This window comes from Dromiciops gliroides, chromosome 3 (genome assembly GCF_019393635.1).
Source record: "Dromiciops gliroides isolate mDroGli1 chromosome 3, mDroGli1.pri, whole genome shotgun sequence".
Lineage (NCBI taxonomy): Eukaryota > Metazoa > Chordata > Mammalia > Microbiotheria > Microbiotheriidae > Dromiciops > Dromiciops gliroides.
The window spans coordinates 648,281,877-648,300,726 of record NC_057863.1 but is presented as its reverse complement, the minus strand read 5'-3'; the positions used below and the strand labels follow the sequence as shown (position 1 = coordinate 648,300,726).

Below are 18,850 nucleotides of genomic sequence, written 5' to 3'. Positions count from 1 at the left end.
TCTATGTATGCATTTATTACCTAGGTTGTGGGAACCATGTTGTTAAATTCCTTTGCTCAGCTCAGGGGCAGACTGAAACTATTTCCTAAGGATTACTGGGTTCAGGGGGCAGGACCTGGATTCAGGAGGACTTGAGTTCAAATCCAGCCTCAGATACTTGACATTTACTAGCTGTGTGACCCTGGGCAAGTCACTTAACTCTCATTGCCCTGCAAAAAAAAAAAAAAAAGATTATGGGGTTCACATGTTGTCTGGGAGACTTCCCCTGTAAGGAGAAAGGTGAGTTCATATTTGACTATTATGACTTATTTCCTTGATAGTGAATGCTGTTTATTAGCTTATGAACTTTATGCTGAATTTTTTAAAAACTGTATTCAGTAGTCTATCCAATATGATCTGAGACCCTGAGATACAAAATTCCCAGTTATTTCTAGGTCTCTTGATTCATGTATGCTGCAGCAAAGTCCTCTAGAAACTAATTTGTGTATGGCACAAGATTAAATTTTCAGGTCTTTATGCCCTAAGTTTATGACATCTTAACTTTGTTCTTTGCATGTCTCAATTGGCCCTTTACAGGGCTTTCTTACTTCATCATTTTAATATAAAAATTAATATATAGGTATAATTATTATGGTCACATCCTTAAGATACACACTTTATAATGATTTAGTTACACAGGTGTTCACCTGGGACTACATCTTAGCTTTGGTTTCACAGGATTTTACTGGAACTATATTTCTTTTACTATTAAAATGATTGTAGCTGATAAATGATTAGCAAAGCAAAGCAAAGCTCTCAAGGCATTGATTATTGATCTTTCCAGTTATACTACCTGCTTCTATTCAGAATAGATGCCAACATACCAAGGGCATATCACAAATGCTGCTTGCTTCTAGAAAGACGGTGTGGTCTCCCTGTGCCTGAGTGAGGGCTCAGAGCTAAGTTCAAATTGAGTGGACCAAGAAATCCTCACACTCTTTGACAAGGTCTATGCCATTTCTATGGAGAGGAATAGAGATGAGGGTTAGACAATCGAAGATTCCCTGACTGCCATAGACAGCTTAGCACTAATAGCATTGCTGCCTAGTGGGGCAAGGGCAGGGTATCCTGGCATGGCCTCATAGCTTAACAGGCAGGTCCTGGGAGAAGCTCAGAGCAAGAACTCAGCTCCTTGATGGCTCTAGGCTCAGTGAAGGCTTCTGCCCTTCCCTGTCCTAGAAGAGAAAGGGGTGACTGGAATAGAGCTGAGGCAACAGGTATGAGCAAAAGTGAACAGTAGGAAACACTGAGTGATACCTAGTCTCCTGGGGGACAGAACCCTTTCTCCATGGACAGTGGGTGGGATCTAAGCAGGGGAGGGGCTCCCTGAGAGAAACAGGAAACCACAGTCACAGGCAGGGGAGGAGAAAGTTCAGAGACCTAGTCCCTGCCCTGTAAAACCCATGTGATCCCTGCAGAGAATAGAGCTTCAGATACACTAAAGAGAGAGAGAGAGAGAGAGAGGGTTCAGTCCCCTAGAGAAAGAGGGGGAGATAAAGCAGAGACCACTTTGGGCTCCCAGGCAAGGACAGCCCAAAGCCTGGAGAACAACAAGGACACCTCCAGGGTCTGCTTTTGGACTCAGGACAGGGAGGCAGAGATTCCTGGGAGGGACAAGGGTAATTACACAGACCCATGGATCATCTCTCAGAAGCTCCCCACAGGAGAGACAGCCCCTGTAAGGGGCTCCTGATCACAGGTGAGACACCAACTATACCAGGGGGGAGGGAGGCAAGAAAAGAGAGACAGAGGCTAAGGAGATTGTTCCCAGACAAGAGAATCAGCCCAGGCACCAGACTAGTCCTTGGGGATCTGTCCCAACAACAATCTCTCCAGATGCAGCATGGGAGTTCTTCTTGAGACAGGAGCAGAGGGGGAACTGGCAGCTTGGGACAATCCCCTGAGGTGAGGACATCTTTACAGTGGCAAAGGGAGGGACATCGAGTCAGAGAAGACATAGATTCAAATCCCAGCTGTTAGAATATTTTTAAATTGACTAGCCTAATTTGGAGGGCTAATCTGACTGGAGGACTAATCTGGGGACTTTTGACTATTTGACTATCTGACTGCATTTAATTTAATATGGGCCATTTATAAAGTTCCACCACACTGCTCCACTCCCAAATTGATAAGCAAAGTATTAAGAAGCCTCTTAACTAAATAATCAAAGCAGAGTTTATTTATGAGATCGTATTTAAATTAAGAATACAGGGAAATAAAATGTATAACCTGACTGCTTTCCTGGGTCTCTTTCCCACCTGCTGCAATTTGAATTTCTTGAATACAATAAGGGCCTTAGCCGCCTCCTGCCTCAGGGCATGCTACACTTTCCCCGCTCAGCTCCTTTCTTCTAACTCTTAATCTTCACTTTCTCCAACCTGTACCCAGTGCTGACCTGCTTCTGTGCTCTCCGATGCCTCCTGGTCAGTCTGTCTTCTGCCGCCTTTGCTCCTAGTCCTGCGTTGCTGTTCATCTCGTCTCCCCTGCCCCCCCTTTCTCCTTTCTAATCTTGTCAGCCACCCACTTGACCTCTTCTCAGCCCCATCTCCTTGTTCGAACTGAACTCTCCTCCGTCCTTGTCTGCGCTCCCCTCTAGTCACCCCCTCTTTCTTGTCTAGTCCGTCCTCCTCTAGTCAGCGCCCCTCCTGAGTCTAACTCCCAGGTCTATATATACCTTTTCTTCTCTCCACTCAAATCTCGGGGCTTCCTTCGCCCCCACAGACCAAGCTAATCCGCCAGCCAGGGCTGCGACTGGTTGGGGGCGGGGGGGGGGGGGGGGGGGGGGGGGTGTGCACTCCCACTTCACATGCCTCAGCACAGGCTATCCGGGATCTTTCAGATAGCTCCGCTCAAGTTGGGGGGAGCTGGGGCTTTTTTTCCCCCTAGCTGTCCGACTTGGCATCTTGTATAGCCCACGGGGCTTTTTCACTCAGCTGAAGCTGAGGAGGAGGGGGAGAGACCCTGAGGACCTAAGGCTTTCTAATCTCAGCCTAAAGGTAGGGTCCCCAAATCAAAATAAATTTCCACACAACTCAGATATTTAGCAGCTATAGGACCATGAATGAGTCACTAAATTTCTCTGAACCCATTTCTTCACTGGCCTAAATGGGGAGAATTATACCTGTCCAATCTCCTGCCCAGGGCTGTTTGGGAGCAAAACTGTCAGCCTTAATGTACACCCAGGGTGTAGCAGAAAAGGCCTTGAATTGTGAGCCAGAAGGTCTGAGCTCCAACACTGCTATTATTTCCTGTGGGACAGTAGACAGGTAAGTTAATGTCTCTGTGCCTCAGTTTGCTAATCTGCAAAATGAGGCTATGACACTCTACCCAGCCCTCCTTTCAGCCTCAGCCTCACCATTTTATTCACCAATTTCTCTCTGCAGTGTTTGGCCTAATATTCTGTCAGTGGCTTTCTGAATCAAGTCCCAGTGTGGCCAGTGCAGAGGTTATTATCATTTAGGGAGAACTTGGGGGTGGCTTTTGTTAAAAAACAAATGCTTGGTTCCTCTATGGAGATGGAGACAGACACTCACACCCTCTCCCTGGGGACTTGGAGCCTCTTAGTGACCTGAGTCTCTCAGGAGGACAGGCGGACCCTGCTGACCTCTGCCTCCTTCCTCCCCTCTCAGCCTCCATCTTCAGCTGCTGGATGCAGCCGATGTCTGCTCAAGATGCTCCCATCACGGTTGTGTCAATCCCACCCTATGGGATGGTGGGCAGCAGAGTCATCCTGTCCATCCAGGGCTTCTCCAAGATTGCTTGCAGATATACCTGGTACCGAAAGTCAGCAGAGCATTCCAACCAGATCATCAGCTATCACCTCCAGAGCAAGTTGCAGACCCCAGAAAACAGCCGGGAGGTCATATTCCCCAATGGCAGCCTGCTCATCCCCAACCTCACCCTCAGTGACAACGATGAGTACATCGTGCAAGTTGTTCACTCGGAATGTCAAGTCACAACCATCCGCGTGCATTTACAGGTGTACGGTAAGTTCTACCCTTCCAAGGCAGCCACAACTCTGAAATGGCTTCCCTCATCTGGGACGAGAGACCTTCCCTATGCTCCGACTTCTGGGAGCAAGGAGAAGCAAGAATGTGCCCCAGGGAGTGGAGCACACCCAAGCCTAGATCTCCCTGGGGAATGGGTCACAGGGGCTCTCCATACCTCCTCTGCTATTTTAGGAGGCTAGGAGTCACCCCAGATCTGAACACAGACTTGCAGCTCCTGCCTTGGTCCTGTTAGAAAACCTGGGATAGGGGGCAGCTAGGTGGCACAGTGAATAAAGCACCGGCCCTGATTTCAGGAGGACCTGAGTTCAAATCCAGCTTCAGACACTTGATGGGTACTAGCTGTGTGACCCTGGGCAAGTCACTTAACCCTCATTACCCAACAAAAACAAAACCAAACCAAAAAAAAAAAAAAACAAAACTCAGGGATAGTCAAAGGCTGCTTAAGTCCTTGGTGGGTAAAAAGGATTCAACAGAATCATTAATTTAGACCTAGGAGGGACCTTAAAAATAATAAGAATCAAACATTTATCTAGACCTACTATGTGCCAGGCACTATGCTAAGCATTTTACAATTATTTCATTTGAACCCTGGGAGGTAGGTGCTATTATGACCCCCATTTTACAAATGAGGAAACTAACACAAAAGGTGGGGAAGTGACTTGCTCAAGGTCACACAGCTAATAAGTGCCAGAGGCTAGATTTGAACTCAGGTCTTCTTGACTCTAGACCCAGTGCTCTATCCACTGAGCCACCTCGCCCAAGGCCCTAATTTTACAGACAAGGAAACTGAGGCCTCAAGAGGAGAAGGGAATTGCCCCGGGGGGACATAGACAGGAAGTGGCACAGCTGGGTTTGAGTACCCAGTGGAGCAGCCAGTATTTGGGAGATGATCAGTTGTCATTCTCTCCCCAGTTCTCCCCAGCTAGGATGGGAAACTGTTCTGGCCTTTCCCATTCTTCCCAGGCAGGCACAGGGCTCCAAAGGCTACCCTGACATGGGGTGTGTCAAAGACCACAGAGGAAAAGATCCTCTCCTGGAGGATTCACTGATACTCTCTTGCCAGTTTGCCCCAGCCGGGCTCAGACCTAGGCTGCTTTCTCCCCCAGGGTTCAGAGCAGATGGGCTGCCTGGGACCCAAGATCAGCCAGATGCAGCCTTATCCCTGGACTCCCCATGCCCTGAGGGGGAAGAGCCAGAGCTGTCCAGACAAATGGGGCAGGAGGAAGGGGGAGGGTTGGGGGTGGGGGCAGAGCCAGAGCTGTGGACCAGGCTGACTCCATCTTCTGGGTAAAGTAAAATGCCAGGAGGAGCCCAGGCTTCTCAAAGAGGAGACCAGTGAGCCTCAGCTGGAGGAGACGATGAACCCTATAGTTTGTCAGATTATGCAATAGGAGAAAGTTCCAGAGAAGCTGATTTGAGCTCCAAATGAGGACCGCAACAATGAGAGCTATCCATCAGGGAATGGACTCTCTCTGTAGGTGGTGAGATCCCTATTATTGGAGTATTCAAGGAAATGCTAGTTGATGATTTGCCAGGGGAAATGGAGAGGGGATTACTACTGGCATGGTTTAGACTAGATTATTTCTGAGGTACAAAGCCATAGAAACTCAAAAGGGGAAGATGCTGCAGAGGCCACCTGAGAGCTTTTCTTACTGAGATCCAAGAATCTGCAGTGTGGGGAGCAGTCCTGCGAGCAGCTCCAGGTGTCCTCATGTTGGCTTCCTCCTATCGACAAGCAGTGATCCCCGTGAGTCACTGGCCAAATTCACAACCAGCTAGGAGAGGGCCCCGCTGGGCATTCTAGACTGTCACTCACAAGCCCTTACTGGGCACCTCTTGAGTACAAGGCAGAGTTTGGGGCATTGCAAGAGGAGGGCATTGGCGAAAAGAATCTCAGGCTCCCAGACATTAGGAGATGATGTCTTGATTTGCAGTGAATTGGATTTAAGTGAGGGAGGGCTGAGCAAGGTCAGGAGCCTCACTCACTCTCTCCTCCAGAGCCATCTGGGTCCAGTGGCAAGAGATACATCAGGATGCCTGGAGATGACCCCCCGCCCATGTTTAAGGCAATTGGAGTTAAGTGAATTGCCCAGGGCCACACAGCTAGTAAGTGTCTGAGGTGAGATTTTAACTCAGGTCCTCTTGACTCCAGGGCCAGTGCTCTATCCACTGCACCACCTAGCCGTCCTCCAAAGGTTGTTAGGATAAAAGATACATAGGAAGTTCAAGTTGCTGTGAGTAGTTACTCTTCCTCCACTAGTGCTTTTGATTCAGTTACATGGGGGAGGGTCGGGTCAACAAGAAAGGCTCGGCTTCTTCAATGAGGTGACCACCAGAGTTTAACCTTGAAGGAGGTGTTGGGGGAAGAAGAGGGGAAGTCTATTCAAGACACGGGAGTTGGATTAAGCAAGGGCATAGAGACAGAAAGTTGCATGATAATGAGGGTGTAGAATAATTGCATATGGATGGAATATGGACCATATCAAAGTATCCAACAGGTTGGCAGGACCCAGATTGTGAAGGGCCTTGGATGCCAGGATCTACAGTTTGTCATTTACTCTGTAGACACTGGGAGTCATTGAAGAATTCAGGGAGAGGAGTCACATGGTCCCAATAGGGGGTTAGGAAGAGTATTTAGGAGGTGCTGGGAAGGATAGATTGGAGAGAACCAGGAGCCCAGGAGCTGAAAGACCGGGGGGAAATTATTGTCATAGTCCAGGGGAGAATAGATGAGGACCTGTCACAGAAGCAGAGAAAAGGGAGCAGTATCCCCACGAATACCTCTTAGATTAGAGATCACATCATAGCCATTGGTTGGATGTGGGAGCAGAGGGTAGTGGGAATGGGCAGGTAGATAAATTCAAAGAGAATTGTAGTTTGAGCTTCAGGAATAGAAAAATAGAAGAAGGGGACAAGGAAGGGGTCTCCCCCTTTTTTTGGGGGGGGACATGATGAGCTCAGTGTCAGGCACATTGCACCAATGCTCGGGTGTCACTAGATGTCTTCCAGACACTGACAATACAGCCCTACCAAGAGGCAAGTGCAAGGTGCATAAGCCAAGTCAGCTTTATAGAGAGAATTTTTCCCCAAGCTCCCTCCATTCCCCAAACCCCCCCCCGCACCCCCCAAAAATCACTTCCTTCTCAGACAGCTAGGTGGAGAAGTAGATAGAGCATTGGGCCTGGAGTCAGGAAGACTTGAGTTCAAATCCAAACTCAGATACTTAGTAGTTATATGGCCCTGGGCATGTCACTTAACCTATCTACCTCAGTTTCTTTGCCTGTAAGAGGGGGATCATGATAGCACCTACCTCCCCTTAAACATTGGGGGCCATCTCCAGTTGTCCTGATATACATCTTGCCACTGGACCCAGATGGCTCTGGAGGACAGAGTGAGACTGGTGACCTTGCTCAGCCCTCCCTCACTTAAATCCAATTCAATGCAAATCATGACATCACTTCCCAATGTCACAGTCCTCTTCAAGAACAAAGGAGAAATAACAACAATTAGATAGTATTTGTAAAAATGCTTAGCACAGTGCCTGACACATAGCAGGTGCTTAATCAATGCTTATTCGGGTTCCCTGCTCCTCTCCATAACAGCTCTGCGTTCCAGAGGAAGTATCACACCTAGTATTTTTATTGGAGCTGTGGTTCAGGTGGTTTTGATTTCAGCCTTCATCTATATCCTTTGCATCAGGAAGACTGAACGGTAAGATGGGGTCTCCTTGATTTTCTCTCTCCCCAAGAGGGTTTCCCCAAATTGGAGGAGAGGACCCAGGACTATCTTCCACTCCCTCCACTCATTGATTTTTAAAACTGGGTCTCCCTACCTCACCCAGGTTGGAAATGCCACAGCAACTCATGGGTTAATCACCTGGAGAGTTTCAACCAACTCCATTCCCAATCTGGCCCAGTCTACTCTTTTTTAGGTAGCCTGAAAGGAACTCACTCCCCAAGGGTCTTCCTTATGGGTGTTGGACAGTGCCAAAAACAAATACAAGAAACCCACTTAAGGCACTGCCGTTCCCAACTCCCAAGTTCAAGCAATCCACCATGCTCAGCCTCCATGGTAACAGAAATTAGAGGCCTGTGTCAGTACTCCCAGCTCCATGCAGTCACTTCTAAGTCCTGGCTTCACTTCCTTCCTAAAACTCCTGCTTCTCTGCACTATGACTCACATCTAGAGTCTCCTCCTCTCTCTCTAGATTGTTCATTTCCCCTCTCCTCTCTTAAAAACAGCCTCTCACTTCCTCAGTGGAGGGGAGATGGGGAAGGAGACCCTGCTATCTTCTCAGCTCCACCCTGTTCCCTAAAACAAAGGAGCCAAAGTTCACTGGGGCAGAGCATGGAGCAGAAAGAGTGAAGCAAATGACTGCAGGCATAGGAAGGAAGGAAGGAAGGAAGGAAGGAAGGAAGGAAGGAAGGAAGGAAGGAAGGAAGGAAGGAAGGAAGGAAGGAAGGAAGGAAGGAAGGAAGGAAGGAAGGAAGGAAGGAAGGAAGGAAGGAAGGAAGGAAGGAAGGAAGGAAGGAAGGAAGGAAGGAAGGAAGGAAGGAAAAGAGAGAGCGAGTGAGGCAGGGAGGGAAGGAGGGAGAGAAGAAAAGAAGAATAAAAGAAGGGAGGGAGGGAAGGAAGAAATAATTTAGTATAGTTCAATGTCAAATCTTGGGTTCAAAATGTCACTTGGGTTCAAAAAATTCATCTCACAAGTGAAAAGGATGAAATAGATATGGCTATATGGGTTCATCTGAAAAAATCTGGGGATGTTCATGGACTGAAAGCTCAAAAGGAATCAACAGTTTGACATGGCAGCTGAAAAATCTGCAGTGATCTTGGGTTATATGAAGAAAAGCATCAAGGAAGTAAGTCATCAGTCCCACTGTCAGACCCCAATAGGAAAGGGCTTTGAATGCCAATCTCAATGACTTATATTATAGCACACCATGGAGGATTCTTGAGCAAGGGAGTGACAGGGTCAGACTTGAGCCTTAGCAAGATTTTGATTGGCACCAGTAAGCATGGACTGGAGAGAAAAGACACAGGAAGTATGGAAACCAGTTAGGAGGATCTTACACAAGTCTAGACAAGGAGATGAGAGCTGAAAGTAGGGCAAGGGCTACATAGGTGGGAAGAAGATGATGACTGAAAGAGAAGACTAGACAGAGCAAGATAACCAACTGGATGTGATTCGAGGGGAAGAGAAGATCTACCTGTAGTTCCCAGCCTGGATGATCAAATTTTCAAGAGAAATAAGGAAGTTGAGAGGGAAGGGGTATGCATGGAGACAAGCTTCATGGAGGAAATAGTGAATTCTGGTGTGAACTGTGGAGGCTAAGGAACCACTAGGACCTTCATCTAGGAGGACATGACCATCAGATTGTTGAAGGCACAGGTCAGAGTCTCCAGGAATGGCTGTTAACAGCCCCTCCCCGTGGCTTTTGGACCCTCCCAAAGCCAGGTATCCAGGGACCTCCCCTTCACTTACTCCCAAGCCAGAGGGCCCCATGGAAGATGACTATTCATGGCTCTCCTGTCCTGCTGTTTCAGGGCCTCTCGGGGTATGCTAGGAAATCCGATTCTAGGATGGAGGTCTCGCCCATCCCAGAAAGAAAGTGAGTATGGTCCCTGACGGACAATGTGATGCATCAGAAAAAAATAGGGAAACCACATCTTGCCATCGTGACTTTGGGCAATTCCCTACCCTTCTCTAGGTCTCAATTAGATTAAATGTAAAATTAAGTGGCTGGACTAGACCATTTCTGAGGGTCCTTTCTACCCCATTATTCTATGACTGTATGATGTACCAGGAGGACCTACATTCTCATCCTCACATCACTGAAATTTCTTTTAGATCCTCCTTCACAGAAAGGGAAATTCATTTCTCCCATTTAGTAACTGTGTGACATTTGGGGAAATACTTCTGCTCTCTGGGCCTCAGTTTCCTCATGTGTAAAATGAGTGCTAACTCTAGCTAGTGTTCACCATATGAGTTAGCAGCCCTTTCCTTTGAGCACAGTGAACTTAGACCTCACACTTCCTGCCACCATTTTGAGTCAATAGAATCTGTTTACACTGAATACTAAATACATGAAATACATGGGGGAGTCTTCCTTTGATCTCATCAACTGTTTTTTCTCTTTCCTCAGTTAGAATCTTAGCAGTCCAGTCCTGGGCTTCGTTACTTTGCTCCAACTTTCTCTCTCTCTCTCTCTCTCTCTCTCTCTCTCTCTCTCTCTCTCTCTCTCTCTCTCCCCGCTCCATCTCTCTTAACAGTAGGATGTTCTCTGAGGAATGGAGTCAAAGTTTCCAGGTATCATTCCTCCTTTTCTTGGTCTATGTCTCTTCACATAGGTCTTTGTTACACAGTTGCTCCTGCCACCAGACATTCAAGATCCAACATGGTGGAGACTGAGCAAGGGCTGCAATTTGTACTTCCTCTGATGTCCCCTCCTAGAGAAATTCCAGACCTACCTTCACTCTCAGGCAAAAGACACATAGCTACCTATGTGTCATAGAAGGTCTTCACTCCTTCCATGGGTATCACCATGACCATGTTCACTTGGGGCCTACAGGATAGAGTATCTTCACCTTCCTGGCTGGTAGTACATATTGAACTCATTGCTGGCTAGTATTACCACTTATCTCTTGTAGTTAACATCCAACTGAGTTCTAAGTACAAAATTGTCCTTTTCTTTCTTTTCCTTCCATTTTTTTCATTCTCCTGACAAAAATCATTTCTCTTTAATGTGTCCTTTATTTTCTCATTGAACCCCGATTCTTTTATTTTTCTTTTTGAAGACTCCATCGTCAGTTACTATTGTCTTAACTTCCTGTTTGGTAAGTGTTTGCTGCTAGGATTCCTAGTTTCCTTTAGCTTCCTCATTGTAGCAATTGATTTTCATTGTTTAAATTCCATTAAGATAGATAGATACATACATACATACAGAGATGATAGATAAATAAATGAAATGTAGATAAATAAATAAGTGAATAGATAAATAAATGAATGAATAGATAAATGAATAAATAAATTCCATTAGAAAATGACAGTATTCTGCATTGATGTTGATGTTAGTTCCTTATCCAATTCCTATACTTCAGCATCAACAACTGCATTTTAAAAATCAGGTCTGAGTTGCCTCCATTGCATATCATCTCTTCTAATTTTTATTTTTTATTTTAATTTGCTTTTGATTTTTATCTCAAACATACATGGCCTGGCTGAACACTGACCACCCTGGTAATCAATCATTTTCTTTCTATAAGTCTATAATCAATTTCCAATTTTGTGATGTTATTTGGTGCTTGTCATATCTAGCACCTCCCAATTCTCTTCTTGAAATGTAGTTATAGCCTCTTTATTTCTTATTCCTGAATTGTGTTTTCCTTCCTCATCCTGCTCTTGGCATTGAAGTCACTGAGTCAGAAAGTAGATATTGATTTAATTTGGTAGGTTTTATTGAGTTTTTAGTAGAATTTCTTTATCTTATCTCTTCATCCTCTGCAACTAACGAAGGTGCAGGAATGACCATTATCTCCCTGGTAATTTCTTTGGAAATGCTTATTTAGCAAGGGTGGTCACAGAAAACAGATATGGATTTTTTTAATGAAAATGCTTTGGCAATCTTTTTTCATGGGCACAGCCTTGGAGGACCCAGGCTTCCCTCCGTGCCATGATGAGGCACCCATCAGAATGAAACTTTATGATCAAATTGACCTAGTCCTTGCCCTCAAGGAGTTTACATTTTCCTGGAATTTCTCTGGAAAGGAGGACACAGAGCTGAGAGGAGGTGCTCAGGAAGGAAGGGGCTATTTGTGGAATCTCAGACCATAGGGTCTAGAACACTCTACAATCAGAGATCCCTGGAAGCCAAGACATAGAAACCTTGTTGGAGGCCCACCTTGGAATCTTAGATTATAGATATGCTACATGTAGTTGTGGGGAAGGTAAGAAAAAAAAAAGAAGGAAACAAGCATTTTCTTTTCTTTTTTTCTTTTTTACATATAAAAAATATTTTTAACATTTGTTTTTAAATTTTTGAGTTCCAAATTCTTTCCCTCTCTCCCCAACTTCCTCATTGAGAAGGAAACCAATTTTATATAGGTTATACATGAAACAAACGTTTCTTAAGCAACAACTGTATGTATACCAAACACTGTACTAAGCATTTTAGAATTACCTCATTTGATCTTCACCATAATCCTGGGAGATAGGTGTCATTATTATCACCATTTTACACTTGAGGAAACTGAGGCAGGTGAAGGTTAAAGGACTAGCTCAAGGTCACACAGTCAACATATGTCTGAGGATAGATTTGAACTCAGATCTTCCTGACTCCAGGTTCAGTCCCCTATCCATTGTGCCACCTACTTTCCTCCCACCCCGACTTCCTTCTCTGTCTAGTTATTCTCTCATGGCATTTTGGCTAAGGACACACCAAGAAGATCTTCTGTCTGGGTTTCCCCCGCTCCAGGTGAAGACTCCATTGTGTATGTGAACAATGCTTTGCTTCAAGGCTTTCCCCAGCTTCCACAGGTAAGGACAAAGGTCCCTTTCTTCAGGGATTTTTGGGTGTCTATCATGGGATGGGGCAACTAGATGGCACAGTGCATCAAGTGCAAAACCTGGAGTCAGAAAAACCTGAGGTCAAATCTGACCTCAGACACTTACTTACTAGTTGTGTGACCCTGTTCGAGTCACTTAACCCTGTCGCCATCTGTAAAATGAGTTGGAAAAGGAAATAGCAAACCACTCCAGTATCTCTGCCAAGAAAACCCCAAAACAAGGGTCACAAAGACCCCTTGGCATGAGTGAAAATGGCTAAACAACAACAAGAATCATGGGGTGGGAAGGGGACCCTTTGCCCAGAACTGGAAATATACCCAGGCCCTGAGAGGTTGGGTGGGATACTCACTGCTGATGAGCTCTAAGGCATCCAGCGGAGGGTCTTCAGAAGGGTGATAGGCCTATCATAAACAGATCCATGGAAAGAATTTGTGGCAGCCAGCCTGGAGAAGAAAAGATTTGGTTTGGGAGGAGCAGATATGAGAACCATCTTTGCCTAGCTGAAGGCCTATCATTTGGAAGTAGGATTGAGCTTAGTCAGTTTGGCCCCAGAGGTAAGAATATACCCTAGCACATAACTAGTAAGTAGAAATAGGTGAAGTTGTAGAGGCGAAAATTTAGGTTTCGTGTGAAGAAAACGCCTTCTATTTGATGTGTCTGAAAGGGGAACGAGATGCCTTGGCAGGGAGGATGTTCCCGCCCCTCCTTGGAGGTGAGTGATTTCTAAGACACTTTCTAGTTGTGACAATCTGTATTCTAAGCCCTTGCCAACTCTGACATTCTATTCTCTAGTGAGAGTCTATATCCTAAGGTCTCTCTCAGCTCTAAGCTCAGTTATCATCTCTCTCTCTCTCTCTCTCTCTCTCTCTCTCTCTCTCTCTCTCTCTCTCTCAGCAGGGCAATGAGGGTTAAGTGACATGCCCAGGGTCACACAGCTAGTTAGTGTCAAGTGTCTGAGGACAGCTTTGAACTCAGGTCTTCCTGAGTCCAGGGCCGGTGCTTTAGCCACTGTGCTACCTAGCTGCCCCCAGTTATCATCTCATTGAAAACAATAACCCAGATCTCCTGGGCCATCTCCAGTCATCCTGACCTGTCTTGTCACCGGACTCTGATGACTCTGGAGGAGTGAAGCTGATGACTTTGCACAGCTCTGCCTCACTTCTATCCAATTCATGCACAAGTCAAGACATCACCTTTTCCTAACTTCCCTATTACTTTCAAGGGCCCCACCATCTTCCCAGCCCTCAGGCTCCCACTGTCATCTTCTCACTCTCACTCAACCAACATAGCCAGTTGCTAAATGTTGTCACTTCTACCCCCAGGAAATCTTGCCCATATATCTTCTCCCCACCCAGCCAGCCACCACATTCAGTCAAATCCTCATCCCCTCTGGCCTAGGCGATTATAAAAGCCTCCTAATTGGCCTTGCTGCCTCTTCTCTTTTCTCTCTAATCAGTCTTCCATACAGCTACCAAAGTGAATTCCCTGAAGATATAAACGTCTACTCAAGCAGTTTCAATGGCTCCCTATTACCTTGAGTAGCTGGGAAGTGGGGGTGTAAAGAGGATCAAGAAAGTCTTCTGTAAAAGTTGGTGCTAAGGGGCAGCTAGTTGGCACAGTGGATAAAGCACTGGCCCTGGATTCAGGAGTACCTGAGTTCAAATCCGGCCTCAGGCACTTGACACTTAACTAGCTGTGTGACCCTGGGAAAGTCACTTAACCCTCATTGCCCTGCCAAAAAAAAAAAAAAACTGTTGGTGCTAAAGGAGAACTTAGGGGCAGCTAGGTGGTACAGTGTATAGAGCACCAGCCCTGGAGTCAAGAGTACCTGAGTTCAAATCTGACCTCAGACATTTAACACTTACTAGCTGTGTGACCCTGGGCAAGTCAACCCCAATTGTCAAAAAAAGAGAGCTTAGAAGTGAGTCTTCTAAGAAGCCAAATTGAAGGGGGAGAAAGGATAAGATAAAACTCCTCTGTTTGTCCCAAAAGCCCTTCACCCAGATCCCACCAGACCTTTCCTGTCCTAGTACACAGTTCTCTCTTTTATACAACTGACAGTTTCCCCAGATTGACCTTATTACTCTTCATCAGACCTCCACCTCCTGCCTCCAGGCCTTTGCACTGGCTGTCCCTATGGTCAGAACACACTCCCTGTCCTCAATATGGCCTCTTATCTCCCTTCTAAGCTCAGGTCAAATAGCAACATGGAAGCTTTCTTGATACACTTTTCTCCTTGACTCCCCAATCGCTAGAATGTAACTTTCTTGAGATCAGGGAGTGGTGGTGTTGTTAATCACATAGAAGGTGATTAATAGATACATGATGAATGGATTAATGCCCCTCCCAACTCTGACATTCTATGTTCTCAGGGCCCTCCCATCTCTGACATTCTCTGTTCTAAGGGTCCTCCCACATCTAAGTTCCCTATTCTACATCAAAGCTTCTTAAACTATGGGTCACAACCCCATATGGCATCATGTAACTGAATGTGGGGTTGTGAAAAATTGGCAATGGTAAAAGGTTATATATACCTATTTTATATACCTATATACTCAGGGTCATGTAAAAATTTCTCAGGCAAAAAGGGGTCACTAGCAAAAAAAAGTTTAAGAAGCCCTAGTGTAAAGTCCTTTCAACCTCTGATGTCCCATTTGTCTCTGACCAGGCTGCTCTTTCCCACTCCACAGGACCAGGGCTCTTCCTCTATCTCCCCTGATGCCCCATCTGAGAATGTCTACCAGGTATGTGCACGAAGAAGGGGCCAATCCTCCCCACCCCTGCCCCCACCACTGAAAGAGAGGAGGAAATGCCAGTTTATTATGGGGCCTAGGAACAAGACCAGGATGGAGGGAAGAAGACAAATGGGGACCCTCCCAGTTCTCACCTCCTTCCTCGGAAGGAAGGAAACCAGCATTGATTTAGCACTTACCATGTGCTAGGGTCTTGTGCTAAGCAGTGGGGCTACACATACAAGCAAGGGGGGGGGGAAGGAAGGAAGGAAGAAAATCATCCCCACCCTCAAAGAGCTTACATTCTAAAGGAGAAACACAGTACACAAAAGGGAGCCAAAAATAAGGGAGGGAGGGAGGGAAGGAATGAGGGAGGGAGGGAGATAGGGAAAAAGGGAGAGAGGGAATGAAGGTATCTGGAAAAGGAAGCAGAAATAGGGCTAGGAGGTGAAGGAAGGCAAGTTGGCCTGGGCCTTCACAAAATGGAGGCTTCGGGCAGCTAAGTGGTGCAGTGGGTAGAGCACCGGCCCTGGATTCAGGAGGACCTGAGTTCAAATTTGGCCTCAGACACTTAACACTTACTAGCTGTGTGACCCTGGGCAAGTCACTTAACCCTAATTGCCTCACAAAAAAAAGATCTTAACAAAATGTTCTAGATGGGGCGATGTTTAAAATTTCACCTATGTTATCTAAAAAATCTAATGTGTGGCCACCTTAAATTAGAAGCTTTAGCACCAATCTTTGGTCATTAAGCATTTATTAAAGCATACTAGGTATTAAAAAAAAAAAAGAATACATGGATTTAAGAAAAGGCCTATCTAGCCTAGAGTTCCAGCCTGGTCTGGTTCTTCCTCAAGTCCTCTGCCACGAGTCTGCTTCAACCACAAACTGCCCCTCAAACTGAGTGTGGAAGCTTTTTATAGGTCTGGAGCAGAGGCGGTCCTTACACACTGCTTCAAGCTGATTGGTGGCATCACCCAATTCCATTGTTCACTGGACTGGAAGGTGGTCTCAAGTTGAGTTCAAAGTCCTTAGCTTCTGAGAGCAATACCGCCTTAAGGGCCAGCCAGGTGTGGTTACAATCTAATTAACTTGAAGTAGGCTAATCAGCAAAGTCAATCACTCTCACTTAATTCAATCCATTTAGATTAATCTCCAGGTGGGCCTTGGAGTATCTGCCAAATCCCATTATTTTCCCACAATGGAACTCATGGATGGGAGAAGGGGATGGATCTTGTGGAGGCCTTATGGGTGGGAGAGTGATCCAGGGCAAGGAGGCCCTAAGCACTGAACGAAATTTCTGGGAGAAAGGCGTAATTTTGAAGACCAGAAGGTCCAAAACAGGGCAAGGAGTGGGAAGGCCTTGGATGCCCTGACGTCTCCTTTCTCCGTCCCCAGGCTCTGAATGTCACCGAAATAGATGTTTATGATAAGATCACATCCTGGAAGAAACCTCAAGCCCACGGAAAAGGGAAAATCACGAAATCCTAGAATGTGGAGCTAGAAGAAATCTCAGAGGCCCCTGAGTCCAACCCCTTTGTTTTACAGATGAGGAACCCAAGGCCCACAGAACATGTCTTGGGCAGGATTCGAATCCAGATCTTCCTTACTCCAGATCCAGTGCCCTATCTTCTGTAACATATTGCCTCTCACTGGTCCCTAGAAATGCTTTCACGGTCTAACCAGTTCCCATCATTAAGGTGGGGATCACGGGCAGCTTTCAGGGGAGAAAGCTGAGAGACCAGAGGCAAGGAGAAATCCATCAGGAGAAAGAGAGAGAGAAGAGCAAGGACTGAGGAGAGGAAATGCTTCCAGACCGCTCAGACAGAGCAGAGAGAAAGGAAAGGGATCAGGGGCTGCATGTGCTTGAGCCAGATAAAAGCCAAATCACACTGTGGCTGGACTTTAGACAAGGGATCCTTGCTCTGTGAAGCCAACAAGATCAACACCTCTATGTTTTCCTATCTTCTTTCCTCTAAAATGTCTATACCCTCTGACCCCAAAACTCCGCTATTAGTGATCTACATTCAGGAGATCACAGAAAGAAGTTGCCACGTACACCAAAATATTCATCTAAGCCATTATCTGTGGTCATAAAAAACTGGGAACAGATAGACCCTCATTGATCCCACATAACTGTGGGATGTGAATAGAATGAAATAGTATTGCCCCCAAAAGAAATGATGAATACGAAAAGGGCAGAGAAACATGAGAATTACCTGAACTGGTACAGAGGAAGTAAGTAATATTTAGAGGGAGGAATGGGGAGCCACACACAGTGACTGCACAGTGGCCAAGTCTGTGCCTGGGGAAAAGATGAAAGAATACATCACCCTCCCTTCCTCATAGAAGTGGGGAGCTATGGGTGCTGAATCCTGCATGTATTGTCAGACTCAATCTGTTGGTTAGATTTCTTGAATCGCTTATTTTTTTATTCTTGTTATTCTTTATGCTATTCTTACAAGCATTGTAAGAATGTAATGGCTTATTGTTTATGGAATGGGAAGAGAGAGATATTTGGAAATGTTAGTGATGTGAAAACAAAATATGTAAATAATTTGTTCAACACCTATCTTTCCTCTGCCACTTCCTCCCCACCCCACCCCCAAGCTGATACCTCCTTCAGTCTTCCCTATTTCTGTTGAGATAACCCTATCCTAATAGGCACCCAGGTTTATAACCTCAGATCCATCCTTGATTCATCCCACTGTTACCTGAGGTCCAAGGGGATAGTTCCCAGGAAGGCTGCCTGGAGGAGGTGGCATCTGAATTGTGCATTGAAGGATGGAGACAAATTCCAGGTAGGTTGGTATTCATGGTAAAGATGGTCTGCCACCACCACCACCCCCAAAATACCCCGTCACTCAGAAGCCAGGCCTGTGGGCTGTGGAATGAAGAAGAAAATTTCCATGAGGTTGAAGAATGTCAGGGGTGGCTAGTTGGCTCCTCTTTCTATGAAAACCAGAATGAGAAGAAACAGATCCAAACACCCCATAAAAGGAAAACTGAGTGGAAAGAGTTCCAGTTTAATGGAAAGGGCTCTGGCCTGGGAGCCCAAAGTCCTGCCTTTTGGCCCCAGCTTTGACCTCTACTCCCTGTAAATGCTTTCCAGCATCCCCTTCCTCTTCTCTGCTCCCCCCAGCTCTTGGCTCCCTTCCTCCCCAAACTACCAAATATGTATTTTGTACTTATTGGGACTACGGTATACTTTCTTTCTTTCTTTCTTTCTTTCTTTCTTTCTTTCTTTCTTTCTTTCTTTCTTTCTTTCTTTCTTTCTTTTTTTTTGTATACTTTCAAATAGACATGGTTTCTCCCAGGTTAGAATGCAAGCTACTTAAAGGAACAGCTATTTCATTTTTTCCTTGGATTCTCCCTCCCTCCACCCCATTGCATTTGTTGGGTACATTTAATGAAATGTTTATTGATTGATTTGTTAGTTGATTGACTGTAGGACCTGGCATAGATACCATACTCTCCCTGTCTCTGGGTGTCCCTGACCTATA

The 18,850-nt window shown here is 45.8% G+C and overlaps 1 protein-coding gene across 1 annotated transcript; it reads left to right on the top strand.

Annotated features, from left to right (window-relative positions):
* The first annotated feature begins 1,674 nt into the window (after positions 1-1,674).
* On the top strand, positions 1,675-17,954 carry LOC122750317 (carcinoembryonic antigen-related cell adhesion molecule 3-like). The gene is made up of 7 exons (XM_043997021.1): positions 1,675-1,738; positions 3,669-4,025; positions 7,652-7,760; positions 9,597-9,661; positions 12,524-12,585; positions 15,306-15,359; positions 16,746-17,954. Exons 1-7 carry the CDS (start codon positions 1,675-1,677, stop codon positions 16,836-16,838), a joined length of 804 nt encoding a protein of 267 aa, XP_043852956.1. The 3' UTR covers positions 16,839-17,954.
* Positions 17,955-18,850: the final 896 nt, after the last annotated feature.